The 18,018-nt window shown below is 38.1% G+C and overlaps 1 protein-coding gene across 2 annotated transcripts in view; it reads left to right on the forward strand.

Annotated features, from left to right (window-relative positions):
• The first annotated feature begins 15,128 nt into the window (after positions 1 to 15,128).
• LOC113647882 (chromodomain Y-like protein 2) overlaps positions 15,129 to 18,018 on the forward strand; it is a 41,317-nt gene continuing 38,427 nt past the window's right edge. For both annotated transcript variants that reach the window (XR_007144746.1, XM_047822692.1), the window contains exon 1: positions 15,129 to 15,363. Coding sequence is in view for 1 of the 2 variants with exons in the window: in XM_047822692.1 (XP_047678648.1) it covers positions 15,340 to 15,363 (24 nt within the window). In the remaining variant the exon portion in view is untranslated. The remainder of the gene's footprint in view (positions 15,364 to 18,018) is intronic.

Here is an 18,018-nt window from a genome sequence, read left to right on the forward strand (position 1 = left end):
TCGCGGGTGGGGCGGGAGTGGACACAAACATCGCGGGTGCGGGCGGGAGTGGAACACACAGCTTGCGGGCGCGCGCGGTCCAGAGAGACAACAAGTACAGCGAGACAACAAGCGCAGAAAGACAACAGGCGCAAAGAGACAACAAGCACGGAGAGACAACAGGCGCAGAGAGACAACAAGCGCAGAGAGACAACATGTGCAGAGAGACAACAAGCACAGAGAGACAACAAGCACAGAGAGACAACAAGCGCAGAGAGACAACAAGCGCAAAGAGACAACAAGCGCAGAGAGACAACAAGCTCAGAGAGACAACAAGCGCAGAGAGACAACAAGCGCAGGGAGACAACAGGCGCAGATAGACAACAGGCGCAGAGAGACAACAGACGCAAAGAGACAACAGGCGCAGAGAGACAACAGGCGCAGAGAGACAACAGGCGCAGGGAAACAACAGGCGCAGAGAGACAACAGACGCAAAGAGACAACAGGCGCAGGGAAACAACAGCGTGCTTCTACAATACATTATCATTAAAACTCTGCACCGACGCAACAAACCAAATCGTCTGCAATCAATCAGCAGGATCAAAACTCCCAAACGTACATCACACACACACACACACACACACACACACACACACACACACACACACACACACACACACACACACACACACACACACACACACACACACAAACATGTAGCCGTCTGCATAACATTAGCAGCCAGAGTCGGTGGAGTCGACAGTAAATAATGCACAGTTCGTGCGAAGGAGTGCGCAGGTCTGCTAATGGGGATGAATGAGACTCATCAGTGAAGGATAGAGAGAACGATGATGTGAGAGGAGAAGTACAGGTGCACTGGTGCGCCTACGTGGAGGCAGTGTAACTTACAGAGAGGAATGGCGATCGGACACTATTTATATTCATTATCACATTACACTCGACACCTTCAATGTGTTTCCTGTTCACGTCTGGAAACGAGAGATAATGGATTCACGAGGCATGACAACAGAGCAGAGAATCCTCACAATAATAATAATAATAATAATAATAATAATAATAATAATAATAATAATAATAATAATAATAATAATAATGTACTGTTTTTGGTTTTTTATGTTTATTTTTTATTTAAATATAGTCAAGTGCAATAAAAACAGAACAGGAATAGAATATTATAAATAGATTTTTTTTTAAAGTATTTAAAGTTCAATTTAAATGATATTGGCAGATAGAGGAAAAATACGGATACATAAATATAAAGTAAATAGCTTATGAATACAATACAGTGACATGAACATGAATAGGGCGATAGGATACGATGCTTTACATGAATAGGGCGATACGATACGATGCTTTACTTAATGATGCTTTACAGTACTTGTTGATGAATGATGTCACTTTCTGTTGGTTTGTCGTAGTAGAGACTGGTTGTGTTTTCACTACAGGTTTGTGTTTCCTCTAATCTATTGTGTGTGTGTGTGTGTGTGTGTGTGTGTGTGTGTGTGTGTGTGTGTGTGTGTGTGTGTGTGTGTGTGTGTGTGTGTGTGTGTGTGTGTGTAAAATCCTCTCTTCATGTCATCATACCGCAAACTTCCATACTGAGACTTTAGATCGGATTAAAGCGTAAATCTGAAGTAATCCATGTGTATGATCGAGTTTTCTAACCAAAGGTTTAAAAAAAAGTTACAAATTGTGTCCATTCATAATTTCTTCTTTTGTTTATCTGTTTAATTTACAAAGCATTATTTTAAAAACAGGGTTTTAATTATGAAGACAGATCTTATCAATTAAAAAAAAAGTAAACAGAAATGAAACGAGTATTTACTACATATTTAGTAATTTTTTATTTATTTATTTATTTATTTATTTATGTTTTTTGTATAATTTTGTGTTTTTTTTGTACATTTTTTTTTACTTCATTACATTTGTACTGATTATTTTGTGTCTTTTAGGGGTTTGTTTATTGTTTAATTACAGTTTAAAATGGTTAAAATTTCATGGTATTTTTTTTATTATTTCATGTGTATGTGCCTCGTATTTTTAATCCTAATCTGAATATCATTTTTAAAAGGTTTGGCTTTTTTTTTTTCTTATTAGTGATATGTAGTTTAATCAAACGTGAAAAAAAGCTGCTGCTGGTTCAGAAATGCAGCTGAGTGAAGAAACAGTGGCTGAAGTTTGTGATGCTTTGGCTCCATCTAGTGGCTTACGATCCGCAGTACATGAGATTCGACCTCAACATCTCTTTACATACGTTCACTCTCTACATAAACATCTCAATTATAGAAAAAAAAATGATGTAAAACTATTTTATGACTCAGAATAATATTTATAATAATGTTTATTGCCCGATGTGATTATTAATATTAGTAGTAGTAGCAGTAACTAGTATTACTATTAACAGTAGTGGTCATCGTATTACTAGTACTAATTGTTATAGCAGTAGTAACAATATCATATCTATGATCATAACTAGTACTATTACTAGTTTAGGTAGTATTAGTAATAATACTAACCGTAGTTGTACAGAAGTAGCAGTAGTACTAATTTACTAATACTAGTTACTAATAATGGCAGTAGCTGTAGTAAAAGTATCAGTTGTTCTAGTAATACTAGTAGTGATAATATTAGTAATAGCAGTAGTAGTAGTAGTAGTAGTAGTAGTAGTAGTAGTTGTACTAGTCTTTGTTGTAGTATTATAACTAATAGTACTACTAGTAGAAGTATTAGTAACAGTAGTAGTAATATTACTAGTATTACTGTTAGTGGTATAAGTAGTAATAGTATTAGGTACAGTTTAAATATAGGTATTAGGATCATTAGTACATTGCACTGTGCTATCTATCTATCTATCTATCTATCTATCTATCTATCTATCTATCTATCTATCTATCTATCTATCTATCTATCTATCTATCTATCTGTCTGTCAGAAAGCACCTGCATCATGTCTACCATACACGTCTCTGAGAGTGAGCTGTTACTATAGAAACAATAATCCAAGCTACAGTACATACCACAGCTTCTGTTATAAGATGGGTTTTTCTCCTTTACTGTACGATTTTAATTTCCTTTTCCTGACGTAATATTTATTAAAGCACGTGAATGGCCGAAGCATCTGCAGTGACCGTTGAAGAGAATGGGCTGTGCTGTAGATCCTGTCTGATGGGATTTGTTTCAGAAAGCCAGAGTGACAGCTGATGAATAATGCATTAATTGGCTGGAAGATGAACAAGAGATGGGAACAAATGAGTGCCTGGGCTTCCTGCTTTCTTAATGTTTCATGAGGTTTGCAGAAGCTCTGGTTTCACTCCTCTCTGTCACTCAAAAAGTAAAACACACCCAGCTTCATTAACGTGCTTTCTGCAGAGAGACAAGGCAGAGAGACATGTTCAGCTTTACAAATATGGAAACCCTGAACTGCATTTAAAATAATAATAATAACAATAATAAACTATCCACTTCGTATATCATTTAAAATCTCATTATTTGCATTGAAATTTCATAATTTCTGATAATATGCCACTATGTAACTAGATTTGTAAAGTTCGTCGCGACAAACTTTGGCTTTGACGAGGCAAGTATTCGCAAAGGCCGGTTTTTTTTTGGAGACGAGTGAACATAAGGGTCAGTGTTACTTTTGGAGGCAAGTGGACAGAAAGATAGGGTGCCAAAACATTTGGAGGCAAGTGGAGACGAGCATGTGACATCATTCGAATACTCCATAGCAAGTTCCCTCATTGAGCTGAGTGTTTTGATATGTCACATGTTCATGTTGTGCTAATTTTTGATTTTCATGTGACATCACGTGACATCAAGTGATGTCATCAGAATACCCGTGACGCAGTTCCCCTCATTGTGCTGAGTGTTTTGATATATCACATGCCCATGTTGTGCAATTTTATTTATTTTCAAGTGACATCATGTGACGTCATCAGAAAACCCGTGTGGAAGTTCCTCTCATTGTTCTGAGAGTTTTGATATGTCACATGTCAATGTTGTAAAAAGATTTTTGATTTTGCATAATTTGGGGGCGGGGCTGTGGCACAACTGAAAGGCCAGTCGGTACACCAAACCTTTGTTCAGGAGCTGGCCGAGTTTGGTGTAGATAGTTCGAAAGCTTGCCGAGTTATAAACCTCCAAAGTTTATAATGGGAGTCTATGGGGAAAAAAGGCCAATTTGAGACCCGTTACCGGAAGTACCGGTACTCGGATCGCTTAGAAAAGTCATAGCAACAAACTTCAGACCAGGGTCTGCAACATATCCGAATTTGGTGCATGTGGCTCGAAAGCCCTAGGAGGAGTTACTCTTGAAAATTTTTTGTCTAAGCTGAAATAGAAAAACATAATAATAATATCTCAAGTAAGACAGCATACTATCCCATAATACTGATATTCTCATGGTTTCAGAATAGTATCTCATTTTATCTCATCTCATTTCAAGATAGGGTGTCGTTATTTTAACTTAATCCATTTCTGTAACTCATTATTTTAAGATATATCTCTATTATTAGAGTTATTATCTCTTCATTTTGACTTACAGACTTGTTTTTACAAGATATTAGGTTAGTCATTTAACTTAATCTTATTAACTTAATTCCATATAAGACAGAACTCATAATTCCAAATGATCGTTATTTCAAGTTGTCATTACTTTAAATGTACAAATTAAAATTATCTCATTGTTTCAAAATAATATCTCGTTATTTCAAGATATAAAGTATTATTGCTAATAACTTCTTTAACTTGTTATTCTGTTTATGTCCTGACATTTGTCTTATTATCTCATTATTGTGCTCATAGTGTTTATAGTCTTCATTATCTTGTGCTACATTCCTGTGATATAGTGTCACGGATTTTATGACCCACAAAAATATTTAGATATTTAGATTTTTAATTCATAGGCCGAGGAACTCTGATGGTGACTACTAGTAGTAATAGTAGCAGTAGCTGCGTTAGAGGTATTACTAGTACCGCGATAGTTCTAGCGGTAACAGTAGCGGTAGTATTAGTACTTTAGTAGTATTACTACTATTACTGTAGAAGACGTAGTCAGTGTAGCAGTAGTAGCAGCTGTTGGAGTAGTGTTACTAGTATTACTAGCAGAATATTAGAATAGTAGAAGTAATTGAAGTACTAGTAGCAGTTGGTGTAGAAGTAGTACGAGAATCACTAATAGTGGTAGTACTAGTTGTAGGCCTTGTTGTTGTTGTTTTAGTAGTATTACTATAAGAATAGTAGTACAGTAGTAGCAGTCGATGTAGCATTACTAGTATTACTAGCATAATAGTAAGATAGTAGAAGTAGTAGTAGCAGTTGTAGAAGTAGTATATAACTATAATAACTGGTAGTAATAGTAGAAGTTGTAGTGGTTTTAGTAGTATTACAGTAGTAGTATTAGTAATAGCAGAATAGTTGAGGTAATATTAGTAGCGGTTATTGTATAAGTAGTACTAGGAATAGTTGTAGTAGCAGTTGTAGTAATATTATTAGTCTTACTATCAAAATAGTAGAAGTAGCAGTAATAGTAGTAGAAGTTGTTGTAGAAGTACTACTAGAATGACTAAAAGTAGTAGTAGTGTTATAAATAGTAGCTAGAGTTGTTTTGGTAGTGTTACTAGTAATTATTATTATTGTAGTTGTGTTACTAGTTTTTTGCTTCCCGTTTCAACGCAATACCATAAAATATTGAGTGATTTGTTTAAACTGATGTCATCTTGAGTTTAAATAACAATAATAACAACAACACTTTAACAGTTTTCACAATAATTATTAAATCAGCGATAGAAAGAAAGAAAAACGTTTTGCTATTTACACGTAGTCACACGTAGCAGTTTCATATTTGACCACAAGAGGGCATAGTTTTGCGAATCCGATTTGTTTTTGACTGTTAGCAGTTATTTCATTCCGCCTGTTTGTTATGAACCTTCTGCATCACTGCTGTTATAGCTAGCAGTCTTTGTCAGGAATCCTGACTTCCACAGGGCTTTTTGGTGTTCGTGCTTCAGCTTGTTACCCATGTGCTCTGCTCGTGTTGTTAGCTTTGGGTTTGAGGTTCTTCTTAAAAATTATCCTGCACTTGGATTACTCATTCATTTTCTACCGCTTATCCGAACTTCTCGTGTCACGGGGAGCCTGTGCCTATTTGCACGAGGAGAATGAGGAGAACATGCAAACTCCACACACACATGGTGGGAATCGAACCCCGACCCTGGAGGAGAACGTGCTAACCACTAAGACACCGTGCCCCCTGCACTTGGATTAAATAAACTAAATTTAAAGAAGAAGAAGAAGAAGAAGAAGAAGTAGAAGAAGAAGAAGAAGAAGAAGAAGAAGAAGAAGAAGAAGAAGAAGAAGAAGAAGAAGAAGAAGAAGAAGAAACGACTTTACTGTTCATATTTTCAGCACAGATGGTAGAATAACCTTCAGCCAGAAATACATCGATAAATTATTTCAAGTAATCCAGGAAATCCAGCACTGATCTGAAATGTTTCCCTTGAAGAAAATCCTGCCAATCGCAGATCCTTCAAATATCTGCAGGATGATTTTATCTCTCTATCTCCGTTTGTATTCATTGCTCCCTCCAGAGACGTGTGTCAGTTCCCATCTCCAATTCCCTCCTATAATCTCCATGACCCAGAAATGTTTTAGTATTCATACAGTGCAATTCAGAACCTCTACCTTCTTATCATGTAATGCAGGAGTCTAAAACCCTGAATCAAACTACACTTGCTTGTCCTGGGGAATTATTGGCTCTGGAACAAAATATCTAAATGCCAGTATCTATTGATAGCCTTCTTGCTGAGTGCTGAAAGACGTGCCAGAACAACTGGACAAACCTTTAAGCACGACATCGTTCTACCACCACGAACATCTTCACGTCTACTCTGTCTGGTCTGGTCATTCTGGTCATTTTTGTCTTGAGCATCCTTCTCGTCTGGTGGAAGAATGCTGACTATTTCCTGTAATAAAGTAGAAAATTGCTGGGCCATTTCAGGATAGTACACCGAGTAGCTCTGAACGTTTCACATGCTCTTTCCGTGTTTGAATGGGTTCCTCCAGTTTCTCCAACATTACAAATCATTCTGGTAGAAAGATGAGGTGTGAAGGAGTGTGTGATGTGTGTGATGTGTGTGTGGTGATGGATTAGCATCTCATCCAGGGTGGGTTCCTGACTCGGACCCCATGTACCGATCCCGTATTCGGCTCCGGATCCAGCAGGATGAAGCAGATTCTGAAAATGATTTAGAAAGGAAGGAAAGAAGGAAGGGATGACACGAGGAAGGGATAAGAACTAATGGTCAATCCTGGATCCTATCTGGAGTTGCAGAAAATGTAATCAGCTTTCAACAACTTGTTGAAATACCACCCATCCACCCATCGTCTTAAGCCGCGGGTTTCTTCTTCAGCACGAATTGTTGTTATTGTTGGAATTGATGGAGTCGGATCATTTCTAGCCTTTGACCATCTCGTTTAGGTAGACCTGCAGTTTCATGAGAACCAGATCATTCCTAGCTTCACCCTCAGGCACTTTGCCTACAGGATATGAAGCATCTGATATCTGTTGTACATTTTTTCCTTACATTTTTTTTAACGTTCATAATGATAAATGTCCCGATATAAAGGTTACAACACCAAGCAGTTGAGGTTTAAGGGTCTTGCTCATGTGTCCACTACTGGCAGCTTCGTTACAGCTGATATATGAACATACAACCATGGAGTTGTGGTTAAACAGCTGGTTTGGCCTCCAGTTTGACCTCCAACTAACTAATCTTACTGTATAAACACCATATACACCAGTTTCCTTCCGATGCTAAAGTTTGGAACATCATAGTATTGTGATTAAACTAGCATCGGTGGTGAAGGTACGGTATTCATCATGAAGCACTTTCCTCAGCAGCTCTTTCACTGTTCTGACTTGTTAGATAACTTTAACAGCGGGTTGAAATCGTGTATTCGAGGTCGGATCTGTAGCTCGTGAATAATTCAGCTGTGCTTGTCAGAGGTACTCACAGTTACAGCTACAGCTTCGGGACCCGTCGCTCGAGCGGTTGATCTAAAGTAAAAGATATGACTCTGTCTTCTCTAGAGGTTGTCTTGATGACGGCACACTTCTGCAATTAAAAAAAGAATCATTTTCCTTTTATTATTTCGGCACATTTCGAGATATAAACAGAACATTTGTTAGTCCTCAGCTCTCAGTATTAATGAATTAGAGAAGAAATGTGTTTCATACAAATGAAGCTATAAGGAAAGGGACGAATCCTGACTCCGCCCCTAACTTTAACCTTAGTAACATTTTGAGCAAATTTATTCATTCATTCACTTTCTACCGCTTATCCGAACTTCTCGGGTCACGGGGAGCCTGTGCCTATCTCAGGCGTCATCGGGCATCGAGGCAGGATACACCCTGGATGGAGTGCCAACCCATCACAGGGCACACACACACTCTCATTCACTCACACACTCACACACTACGGACAATTTTCCAGAGATGCCAATCAACCTACCATGCATGTCTTTGGACCGGGGGAGGAAACCGGAGTACCCGGAGGAAACCCCCGAGGCACAGGGAGAACATGCAAACTCCACACACACAAGGCGGAGGTGGGAATCGAACCCCCGACCCTGGAGGTGTGAGGCGAACGTGCTAACCACTAAGCCACCGTGTCCCTCTTTTGAACAAATTGAGAATCTCTATTAACAATAGAGTTGCATCGATATTCTTCTGTTCAGATTAAACCACAATATCATATTAAACCTGAATCTCTATTTATGACACGTTCGTTCTTTATAACATTAGCTATTATTGTGTGAAACTCCGATGAGCCACATGTGATACGATGTCAGTTTATAAGGCAAAGCTTTGAGATATATTACACAAAACTACTGAATCTGCTTCAAGGTTAATAAATGTCGTTTCCTCCTGGTTTATCGTGTCCTTGTCGAGTGTCTTTGTCATCTCTCACTCCACAGTGGTGTTAATATGAAGCTCATATGAAAGTTTCATCGTTATATCTGTTTTTCTCTATAACACTAGAGGTGATAGATTCATAGAAAAGTTCAGAAATAAACAAAAACGTTAATAATTTTCTCCCACACAGACGTTTGTATCTTCAGAGTAAACGTTGATATCGAACCCATTTCTGCTCTCTGAGAAGCTCCGAGTGTTTGTTCGTCTAAAAAGCAGCTCAGATTTCTCTTTGACACTAAAATTCGGTGTAAGATCATCAACAGAGGGAAAAACACACGTCTAAAACACACCGGAAGAACATTTTATATCAGACTCACAGATAAAACATCCGTCATTACTTTATACTGATTAAAAATATCCCATGAATCCATTTCCATTCGTCCGGCAGAACACAACAGCATTGTACTAGTAAAGGAGGTACCGGTTAAAGAAGCTCTCAAAGCTAATCACCTTGCAATTTTTTTATTATTATTATTTCCACATAATTTATACATTAACTGATTGTCTTTCTCATTCGTTATTAATTTATAATCGATAAGAATCTCTATCTGATGCATCGATACAACTCGTTATATCACCAGATTAAGTTTGGCATGTCGCCTGAGATCCTCAGAAACTTCTACAGCTGCGTCATCGAGAGTGTCCTGACCAACTGCATCACTGTGTGGTACTACTGTCATGGACCGCAAACGTCTGCAGAGAGTGGTGAAGACTGTGCAGAAGATCATCAGGACTCCACTGCCCTCTCTGCAGAGCATCTACCACCACAGAGTCCACAGGAGAGCTGCTTCAATTCTCAAAGACCCCTCTCACCCCCAGCACGGATTGTTCACACTTCTACCCTCAGGACGGAGGTACAGAAGTGTGAAATGTAGGACCTCTAGACTGAAGAACTCTTTCTTCCCCTCTGCCATCAAACTCCTAAACAGCTGATAGGAGTTTGCAATTATGGACATAACTGCTTAACTGTCTACATGGACATAACTGTTTACATTGAACTACATTTTTTTGCACATTCATTTTATCAGAACTGCACCACCTCACCAAGAACTGCACTACCACTGCACCTCTTATTGCCTTTATTAAGAACTTTATTTCTTTTATTGCTCTTTTTTATTCTATTTTATTCGTTTTTTCATTCACACATTTCATACTTTTACTTTACTGAATGACATTTAGTGTGGACAGCAAAGTAAGAATTTCATTGTGCAGGGAAACATGCTTTCTGTCTGTGCATATGACAATAAACACTTTGAATCTTGAATCTTGAAGATTACACCGCTGGATAGTTACTGTAGAAATCTAAGGGATCTTGGACGGAGTTAAAACACTTTGGTTGTGTCCCAGTTTCTCAGTGACAATATCCCGTAGCAGCTAACTGTCATGAACGACAAACATAAGCATAAGAGCTGTTATTTTCACTTCCCTAGCATTGACTAAAGGCATATCTTTCTCGACCAACCAGCTGTGTGCTGCTAGCTATGACCTCCTCGTGCTGAGTTTTAGGTTTACGGTGTTTTATCAGTTTGTATTGTATTGAGATGTTGTAGCTCCATAGCTGGATATTTTCAGGATACTTATATTAGTTGCTCTTATTTCAAGTCATCTGTGTTTTATCATGAAAAGATAGACGCTAAACTAGGATTAGCGTTTTACGTGTAAGAGTAAACCAGCACAGTATCAGATATTTGTGGAACTTAGTTTATAGGTGTCCTTCATTCATTCATTCATTTTCTACCGCTTATCCGAACTACCTCAGGTCACGGGGGGCCTGTGTCTATCTCAGGCGTCATCGGGCATCGAGGCAGGATACACCCTGGACGGAGTGCCAACCCATCACAGGGCACACACACACTCTCATTCACTCACACACTCACACACTATGGACAATTTTCCAGAGATGCCAATCAACCTACCATGCATGTCTTTGGACCGAAGGAGGAAACCGGAGTACCCGGAGGAAACCCCCGAGACACGGGGAGAACATGCAAACTCCACACACACAAGGCAGAGGTGGGAATCGAACCCCCAACCCTGGAGGTGTGAGGCGAACATGCTAACCAATAATCCACCGTGCTCCCCCTAACAGCAAAAAATTATGTATGTTTTTATTTTTTGCATAATTTACTTTATTTATTTATTTATTTATTTATTTATTTATGTTTTTTGTAATGCATCTTGAGTTAAAATTCAAATCAACTCTTCAGCTCAAGGATTTGCGAGTAGATTGCTGTGATTCTTCTCTAATCTGATTGTTAAACAGAAGTAGAATGTGGAGACTTTCGGATGTCCTGAAGCGCATTTGTCAGTGAGCAGAAGGATTCTGTAATCTTATTTGACCGGAAGCTAATGGAGATGTGGAGGACGGGCGTGTAATGATGATGAGCTCTGGATGAGCGACACAGTTCATCCTTATTTCCATTTTTTGCAGATGCTTATCCAAAGGATTTACAAATCATCCAGAATCCAGGCCAAGCACAACAAAGATGAAGAGGAAAATGCTGATGGAGAAAAAAAGAAATAAAGTCTCGACCAATCGACCGGCATCAAAGTGCCAGTCCAGTGCAAGCTGTTTGTCCTCCACGCCAGCAGAGGGCAGCCTCATCTAATATTAAACCACTTTTGTGCCTCCTTTCTCCTTAAACATTTTAAGGACATGTGTATCGTGTATGAGTAAAATAGCAAAACTTACACACTAGGAACGTTCTTTGTCAAGGTTTATGGATTCTATGAAGAACCTTTGACATTCATGGAACCTTTCCATTACACAAAAAGTCATTTTCAATGGAAAAAAGGTTCTTTAAACTATAAATTGTAAGAGTTTACAATTCTATGGCAGATTCTACAGTACATAGAACCTTAAAAGGTTCCTTCAGAGCGATAAATCCTCAATGTCAGATTAAAACATTTCCAGGATCTTAAGCAACTAAAAAAAAAACAAATCGTTAGGAGTCCAGAAAAAAAATAAAAAAACGCTAATCACGCTTTCTTCTTATATATTGCCTGTATATGCAAAAACACATTAAATGCTCAAGCTCTCCTCCTCGATCTCTGCCAAATCAGCCACCTTTCTGAGAGAACTCTTTCTATTTGCAGTGTTTTTACCTTGAGATTTGATAAGGACACTCCACAGCGTCTAATCTACATTCCAATCACTGCATCACATCAAAATCCACAGCTACGGCGGCTAGACGGTCTGACAGCCGTTAATGCTTTCAGATGAAATCGATCCCAAACGACAGCACGATTTAAAAGTCCTGTGAAATCCAGTCAACAATGGCATGTCATGGAAAATATCAGGAAAATAAGGAAATCAAGGAATAAAAAAGAAAGAAAGAAAGAAAGAAAGAAAGGAAGAACGGAAGAAAGAAAGTGCTTTATTGCGCTGGAGTCAAAAGCCTGGCATGACGTCTGAGGTCCACATTGCTGAACATTTCTAGGTTTTATTCACAATCCATCAAAAGCCACCTGAATGGTGTCAGGACCTGAAAGGAAAAGAGAGGAAATGGAGAGATGTTCCACTGTACGAGGAGTGAAAGACTCTATCAGAGCGCAGGCTCATGCACCACGACAGGAAGTGAGGATGTTATATTACACTAATGATATTATTCTATTACCTTTATTTAAAAAAATAATAGCTAAGTGAGAAGATCTTGAATATGGGCCAAGGAGGATTCTACTGATTTATTATATACTGACTTATTCTTTCAGCAGGTCATTTGCTTCTTTCTTGAAATAAAGGATTTATATTTTATTGTTTAATTAAAATTTGCACATAAAAAAAAAATCATCAATTAATACATTTTATTCAATTGTATTAATGAAGGGGTGTACGGTGGCTTAGTGGTTAGCACGTTCGCCTCACACCTCCAGGGTTGGGGTTCGATTCCCGCCTCCGCCTTGTGTGTGTGGAGTTTGCATGTTCTCCCCGTGCCTCGGGGGTTTCCTCCGGGTACTCCGGTTTCCTCCCCCGGTCCAAAGACATGCATGGTAGGTTGATTGGCATCTCTGGAAAATTGTCCGTAGTGTGTGAGTGTGTGTGAGTGAATGAGAGTGTGTGTGTGCCCTGTGATGGGTTGGCACTCCGTCCAGGGTGTATCCTGTCTCGATGCCAGACGACGCCTGAGATAGGTACAGGCTCCCCGTGACCCGAGGTAGTTCGGATAAGCGGTAGAAAAGGAGTGAGAGAGAGAGAGAGAGAGAGAGAGAATTAATGAATTTAAAAATAGAGAGTGAGCTTTGAGCTCTTACTTTTTTTTCCCCAAAAGTGCCTTTAATTCTGGTAACATCAGAAGATCTTTCCAACTCAAAAACTATTCATTTTACTGATTGGTCAATAATCACGTTTTTTTTTTAAATGCATATTGTGTGATTCAAAAATAACGCTTCGAAATAATCATACGCTTCTGTTTATTTATTTGGGGGGGGGGTTTGTTTATTTTTTAAAAATCGAATGAAAATCCAGTTCAAAAACAACGCTCTCACTTTTATCAGCACTCAGGACAATCGGGCTGCTTTTCTGTTATTCTTTAGTTTTGGGAAAGTTCCAATAAGAATAAGATTCAAGTGGCATTTCAGACACGTTATGCCCGAATGTTCTGTATGTTTTTGCTTTGTTACATGGAAATAAATTCAACTCGTCAAGTTTTATTGTATACAAAAGAACGAAATGCAGTTACTACCTAGCAAGGTGCATGGGTAATGAAGTAAGAATTTAAACAATAAACAGTAAAGATTTAAGCTTCACAGAGCTATGGTGTAGTAAGTATGAGGTAGGTGTGAAGTATGAGGTCAGAATGTTAGTAATGTAAGAAAAAATGTAGAAGAAAATGTAGATTAAAGTGCAAATGTGCAGTCAGAGGTGACTGTGTGCAAATGTGTGCAGTAGTAACAGTCAAAGTCACTGAGTCCAGCTGTATGCAGATGTGTTTCATCACCAATGAGTATTTTATTTATTTATTTATTTTTACTTTATTATTAGACAATAAAACAAAAATTACAGTGGGGGATGTGGTAGCCTAGTGGTTAAGGTGTTGTTCCACCAATCAGAAGGTTGTTAGTTTAAATCGCAGGTCAACGAAGCTGCCACTGTTGGGCCCCTGAGCAAACCCCTTAAAGGTGGGGTCTCCGTTGTTTGAGAAATGATATAGAAAACTGAGTCGGGCCGCCAAACAAAACAAAAACAAAACAAACGTGTAGCCAATGAGCAGAAAGGGGTGTGTCTTGTCAATATGGGCAGAGAGAGTGTCCAGTGCGCATGTGTGACATTAGCAGAAAGCGGTTTTAACGTTGACATGGAGGATAAAAACAAAGAAAGAAAGAGAAAAAGACTTACGATAAGGACAAGAAGTAGGACGTGTTAATATAGGATCAGCTTTCCAGCGCTGGAGAGAACTTTCAGGTGAGTAACGTTGGTTTTGCTTTGTTACACAGAACTAATATATGCCTTTGTCCTTTACATGATTATGCTTGTGTGTCATTTTTGCTTGTTTGTTTATCTGCAATCGTATTGTTCTTCCCTTCAGCTATGATAAAGACACATCTCCATCCGTTAGTTGCCTGGGTTATGTATGTATGTGTGGGCGGAGCTAACGATACAGGGGTGGGGCCCTTTTGGGTTAGGGGCGTGTTTGTTTTGGTGATTTCAAATGTCAACATTGGCTTTCGAACAATGGAGACCCCATCTTTAAACCTCACTTAGTTGTATAAATAAATGAGATAAAATGTAAGCCACTCTGGATAAAGGCTTCTGCCAAAGGCTGTAAATATAAATAATGTAAATTACTGTACAATCAATGACCATAGGGACTCTGATACAAAACCAAAAAATAAGAAACGCAGAAAGAAAACAAATGAAAAACATATCACATACGAAATAGATCAATTAATTAATTAATTCATAATAACAAATAAAATAAAAATAATAAAGATAGAATTAGTAACAGTTTCTTCCTGATCAGATCCATTTCTATGCACAATACATCAGGATACCTAGTAATAAGTGCATTTTAGTGCACAGTTAAAGAAATTTAAACAATTTATTTAAAGGTGTTGTTAGTACAGTAGCTATATGAGTGAAATGATGGTTAGTTGCTAATCCCTGGCGTGTTGTGCGCGTTAATGAGCCAACAGCACCACCCCGCTGTCCCCGACACGTTTATTGGAAGTGAGGTGTGTTGGAGAGATCCATCTCAGCCGCGCTCGATTAACACTGCCTGCTTTACTGTTCAGCGTTACTGCGGCTGCCTGCCAGAGAGCTCAGTAACGCGGCTGCCGGGTTCATACGCGGCGTTACCGGGACTCACTAACGGGGCGGGGGGCAAATCAGCCCGGAGACGCAGGTCGGGACCGCGTCGGCACTTCAGCATGGCATCGGGGGAGCTTTACGAGGTAAAGCTTTGTTTATTCCTCTTCTGTTCAGATATGTCAGATACTTCACACTGACTAATGGAGGAATTAGGAAGTAAGAGTTGGTGCGTGGACGGAAAAAAAAGCCCCGACGTTCTCACTCAGCTCATTAACGGGTGAAAGGAAGGGTCTCTCCGTGTGTGTGTGTGTGTGTGTGTGTGTGTGTGTGTGTGTGTGTGTGTGTGTGTGTGTGTGTGTGTGTGTGTGTGTGTGTGTGTGTGTGTGTGTGTGACACCAGGTCCTCATCAACCAGGTTCTTCTCTGATCTTTCACACGGATACTAAAGCAGAATACCTGCTGAACTGAAACAGCTTGAGACACACAACATAACACACACAACACACACAACACAACACACAATATAACACACTACACACAACACAACACACACGACACCTCCAGCAGCTGTCTGGACATTTAAACTCCCTCATGTCGGCTTTTAAAGTCGGGGATCAAGTACAATAATTCAGGATTTAATAAAAAATAATGTTCAGGCTTCAAACCGCTCAGGATTGTGTTATAAACCGTACATCATGTTGTGTTTAAGTGTCTTGTGTTGTGTAGTGTTGTATTTAATAGTTTGTGTATATGTCGGCTTTATAATGGAGTGGCTTTGAAGCTTTGAGTGACATTTTGACACGTGTGTCTCGATACAGAGTAACAAGTTATGTCGTTTTTTAATTAGTCCGAAAAAACAAAACAGCTCGTCGTAAGTGGTGTGATGGGGAACACGCGGTGCACGTGAAGGTCGGCGTGTGTTTGCAGACGTGAGTCCGGTGTTTTGTGGTGTTTAACGCAGGAGAGATGTCATGGCGTCTGTGTTTCGGTTTCTTTTCACGACATGACGATTGTGTTTAAAACGAGTCGCTTGTCTTGTTATCTTGGTTACATCACAGCAAATGACTGATTGATTAAAAAACGCTGATGGTGCTTATTTTTTCCCCCCATGAGATGTCTGATTATTGAAATGCATCGGTGCAACTTCAGGGCATAACATGATGAGTTCATGCTCTTCACATGAGAAGTGTGAGGTTCTAATTGTTCCATCATTTTGATGGTTTCTTGTGTTAAATTCACACAAACTCTCTCAAATAAGCCATGAGGTCATGAAGGCTTGTGTAGTGGTAGAACCTTCTTCTATAAGAAGGTCATCATCAGAAGATCATACACTCATCATCATCATCATCATCATCATTTTAAAAACCCATCAAACCTCTAGAGGCTTATATGGAATTTTTAAAGACTTACATTACTGACTATTTTTTTTATTATTTTAATTTTTTTTTTTTTTTTGGAAATGTCATCAGGTAATGATTCACTCATCAAGAGCATAAAAGGATCATTAAAATATCCTGCTCTGATAAAGTATCCAGTCGATTTTTTTTGTCCTAAATGTTATATGGTTACACAACCTTTTTAATTTAATTTTAATTTCAATTTTATTTATTTATTTATTTATTTATTTATTTATTTATTTATTTATTTATTTATTTATTTTTGGTTTGCAAACAGAGATTTATCTTCATTTTCCCTTGGTGAGCATATAGACTGAATACCTTTCAGTAAAATATATATATATATATATATATATATTTTTTATCTTTGCACCATAAAGAACATTTTTATAGCCTAAAATTCTTCCTGTACAAAGAAACTTTGGTGCAATGCAAACATCCTGTGAGTGACAAAGGTTCTTCGAAGAACCATTGAAGAACCTTTCTTCATAAGGAGTGTAGATCTGTGTTCTATTTCTGTCCTGCATTTATCATTATAAATAGAATTTTATACATTGATTTCATAAATACTTTGAAAATTAAAATCAGCATCACATGTATGAATCACATTAACGTAAAGACTGCGGGATGGAGTTGAATTCTTCAAATGTATGTTTAAGACCTTGGGATTTCTTTATGTGGGTCGTTCATGTTTTCTTCGTATTTTCTGTAAGGTTCCTGTAAGCACTTCCACCTCTGAAAATTTATCCTGGATTTTTTTTTTAATAGGTTACCGTGAGCTTCCTCTCTGTGATCGATTCCCTTGGCTGCAGAAAGCTCATTTAAATGTCCTGATTTATTGTAGGTCACAGTCTGTGGTGTTTGTGGCCTTTTTTCTTACATGGGCTTCTTTTTAAAGCAAACAGACTTTTACAGAAACAGAAACATGGACATTAAAAGTGTTTTCATGGCTGCTTTCATCCCTAATAGATAATAAACAGATAATAAAAATCTAAATAAAAATATATTGTATTTTGAAGTTTTATAAGGAGTTAAATGTTCTAAAAAATATACATCAAGACACTACAGGTGAAAATGACCATTTTGGCCACATCAATAATTAAATTATTATTTTTTTTTAACATTGCACCTATAACATGTCTGCACTTGACCTCTAGTAATAAAATATCTAAACTCTATACTGATATTTTTATTTCACTGTTTTTGTCCACTTTGTAATCATAATCAACTAGTAACTGTGAGGAAGATGTTAAGCCCCGCCCATTTTGAATTTGAAGTGCAAACATATTTGTTTATGCAAACGTTAATTTTTTTTTTAATATAAATCAATGATTTAAAGATCACCAATTAGAGGGAAGAAGTCACAATGTCATTAATATGCTTTTTTATTTCTAAGATAAGA

The sequence above is a fragment of the Tachysurus fulvidraco genome, chromosome 13 (genome assembly GCF_022655615.1).
Source record: "Tachysurus fulvidraco isolate hzauxx_2018 chromosome 13, HZAU_PFXX_2.0, whole genome shotgun sequence".
In the NCBI taxonomy this organism is placed as follows: Eukaryota; Metazoa; Chordata; class Actinopteri; order Siluriformes; family Bagridae; genus Tachysurus; species Tachysurus fulvidraco.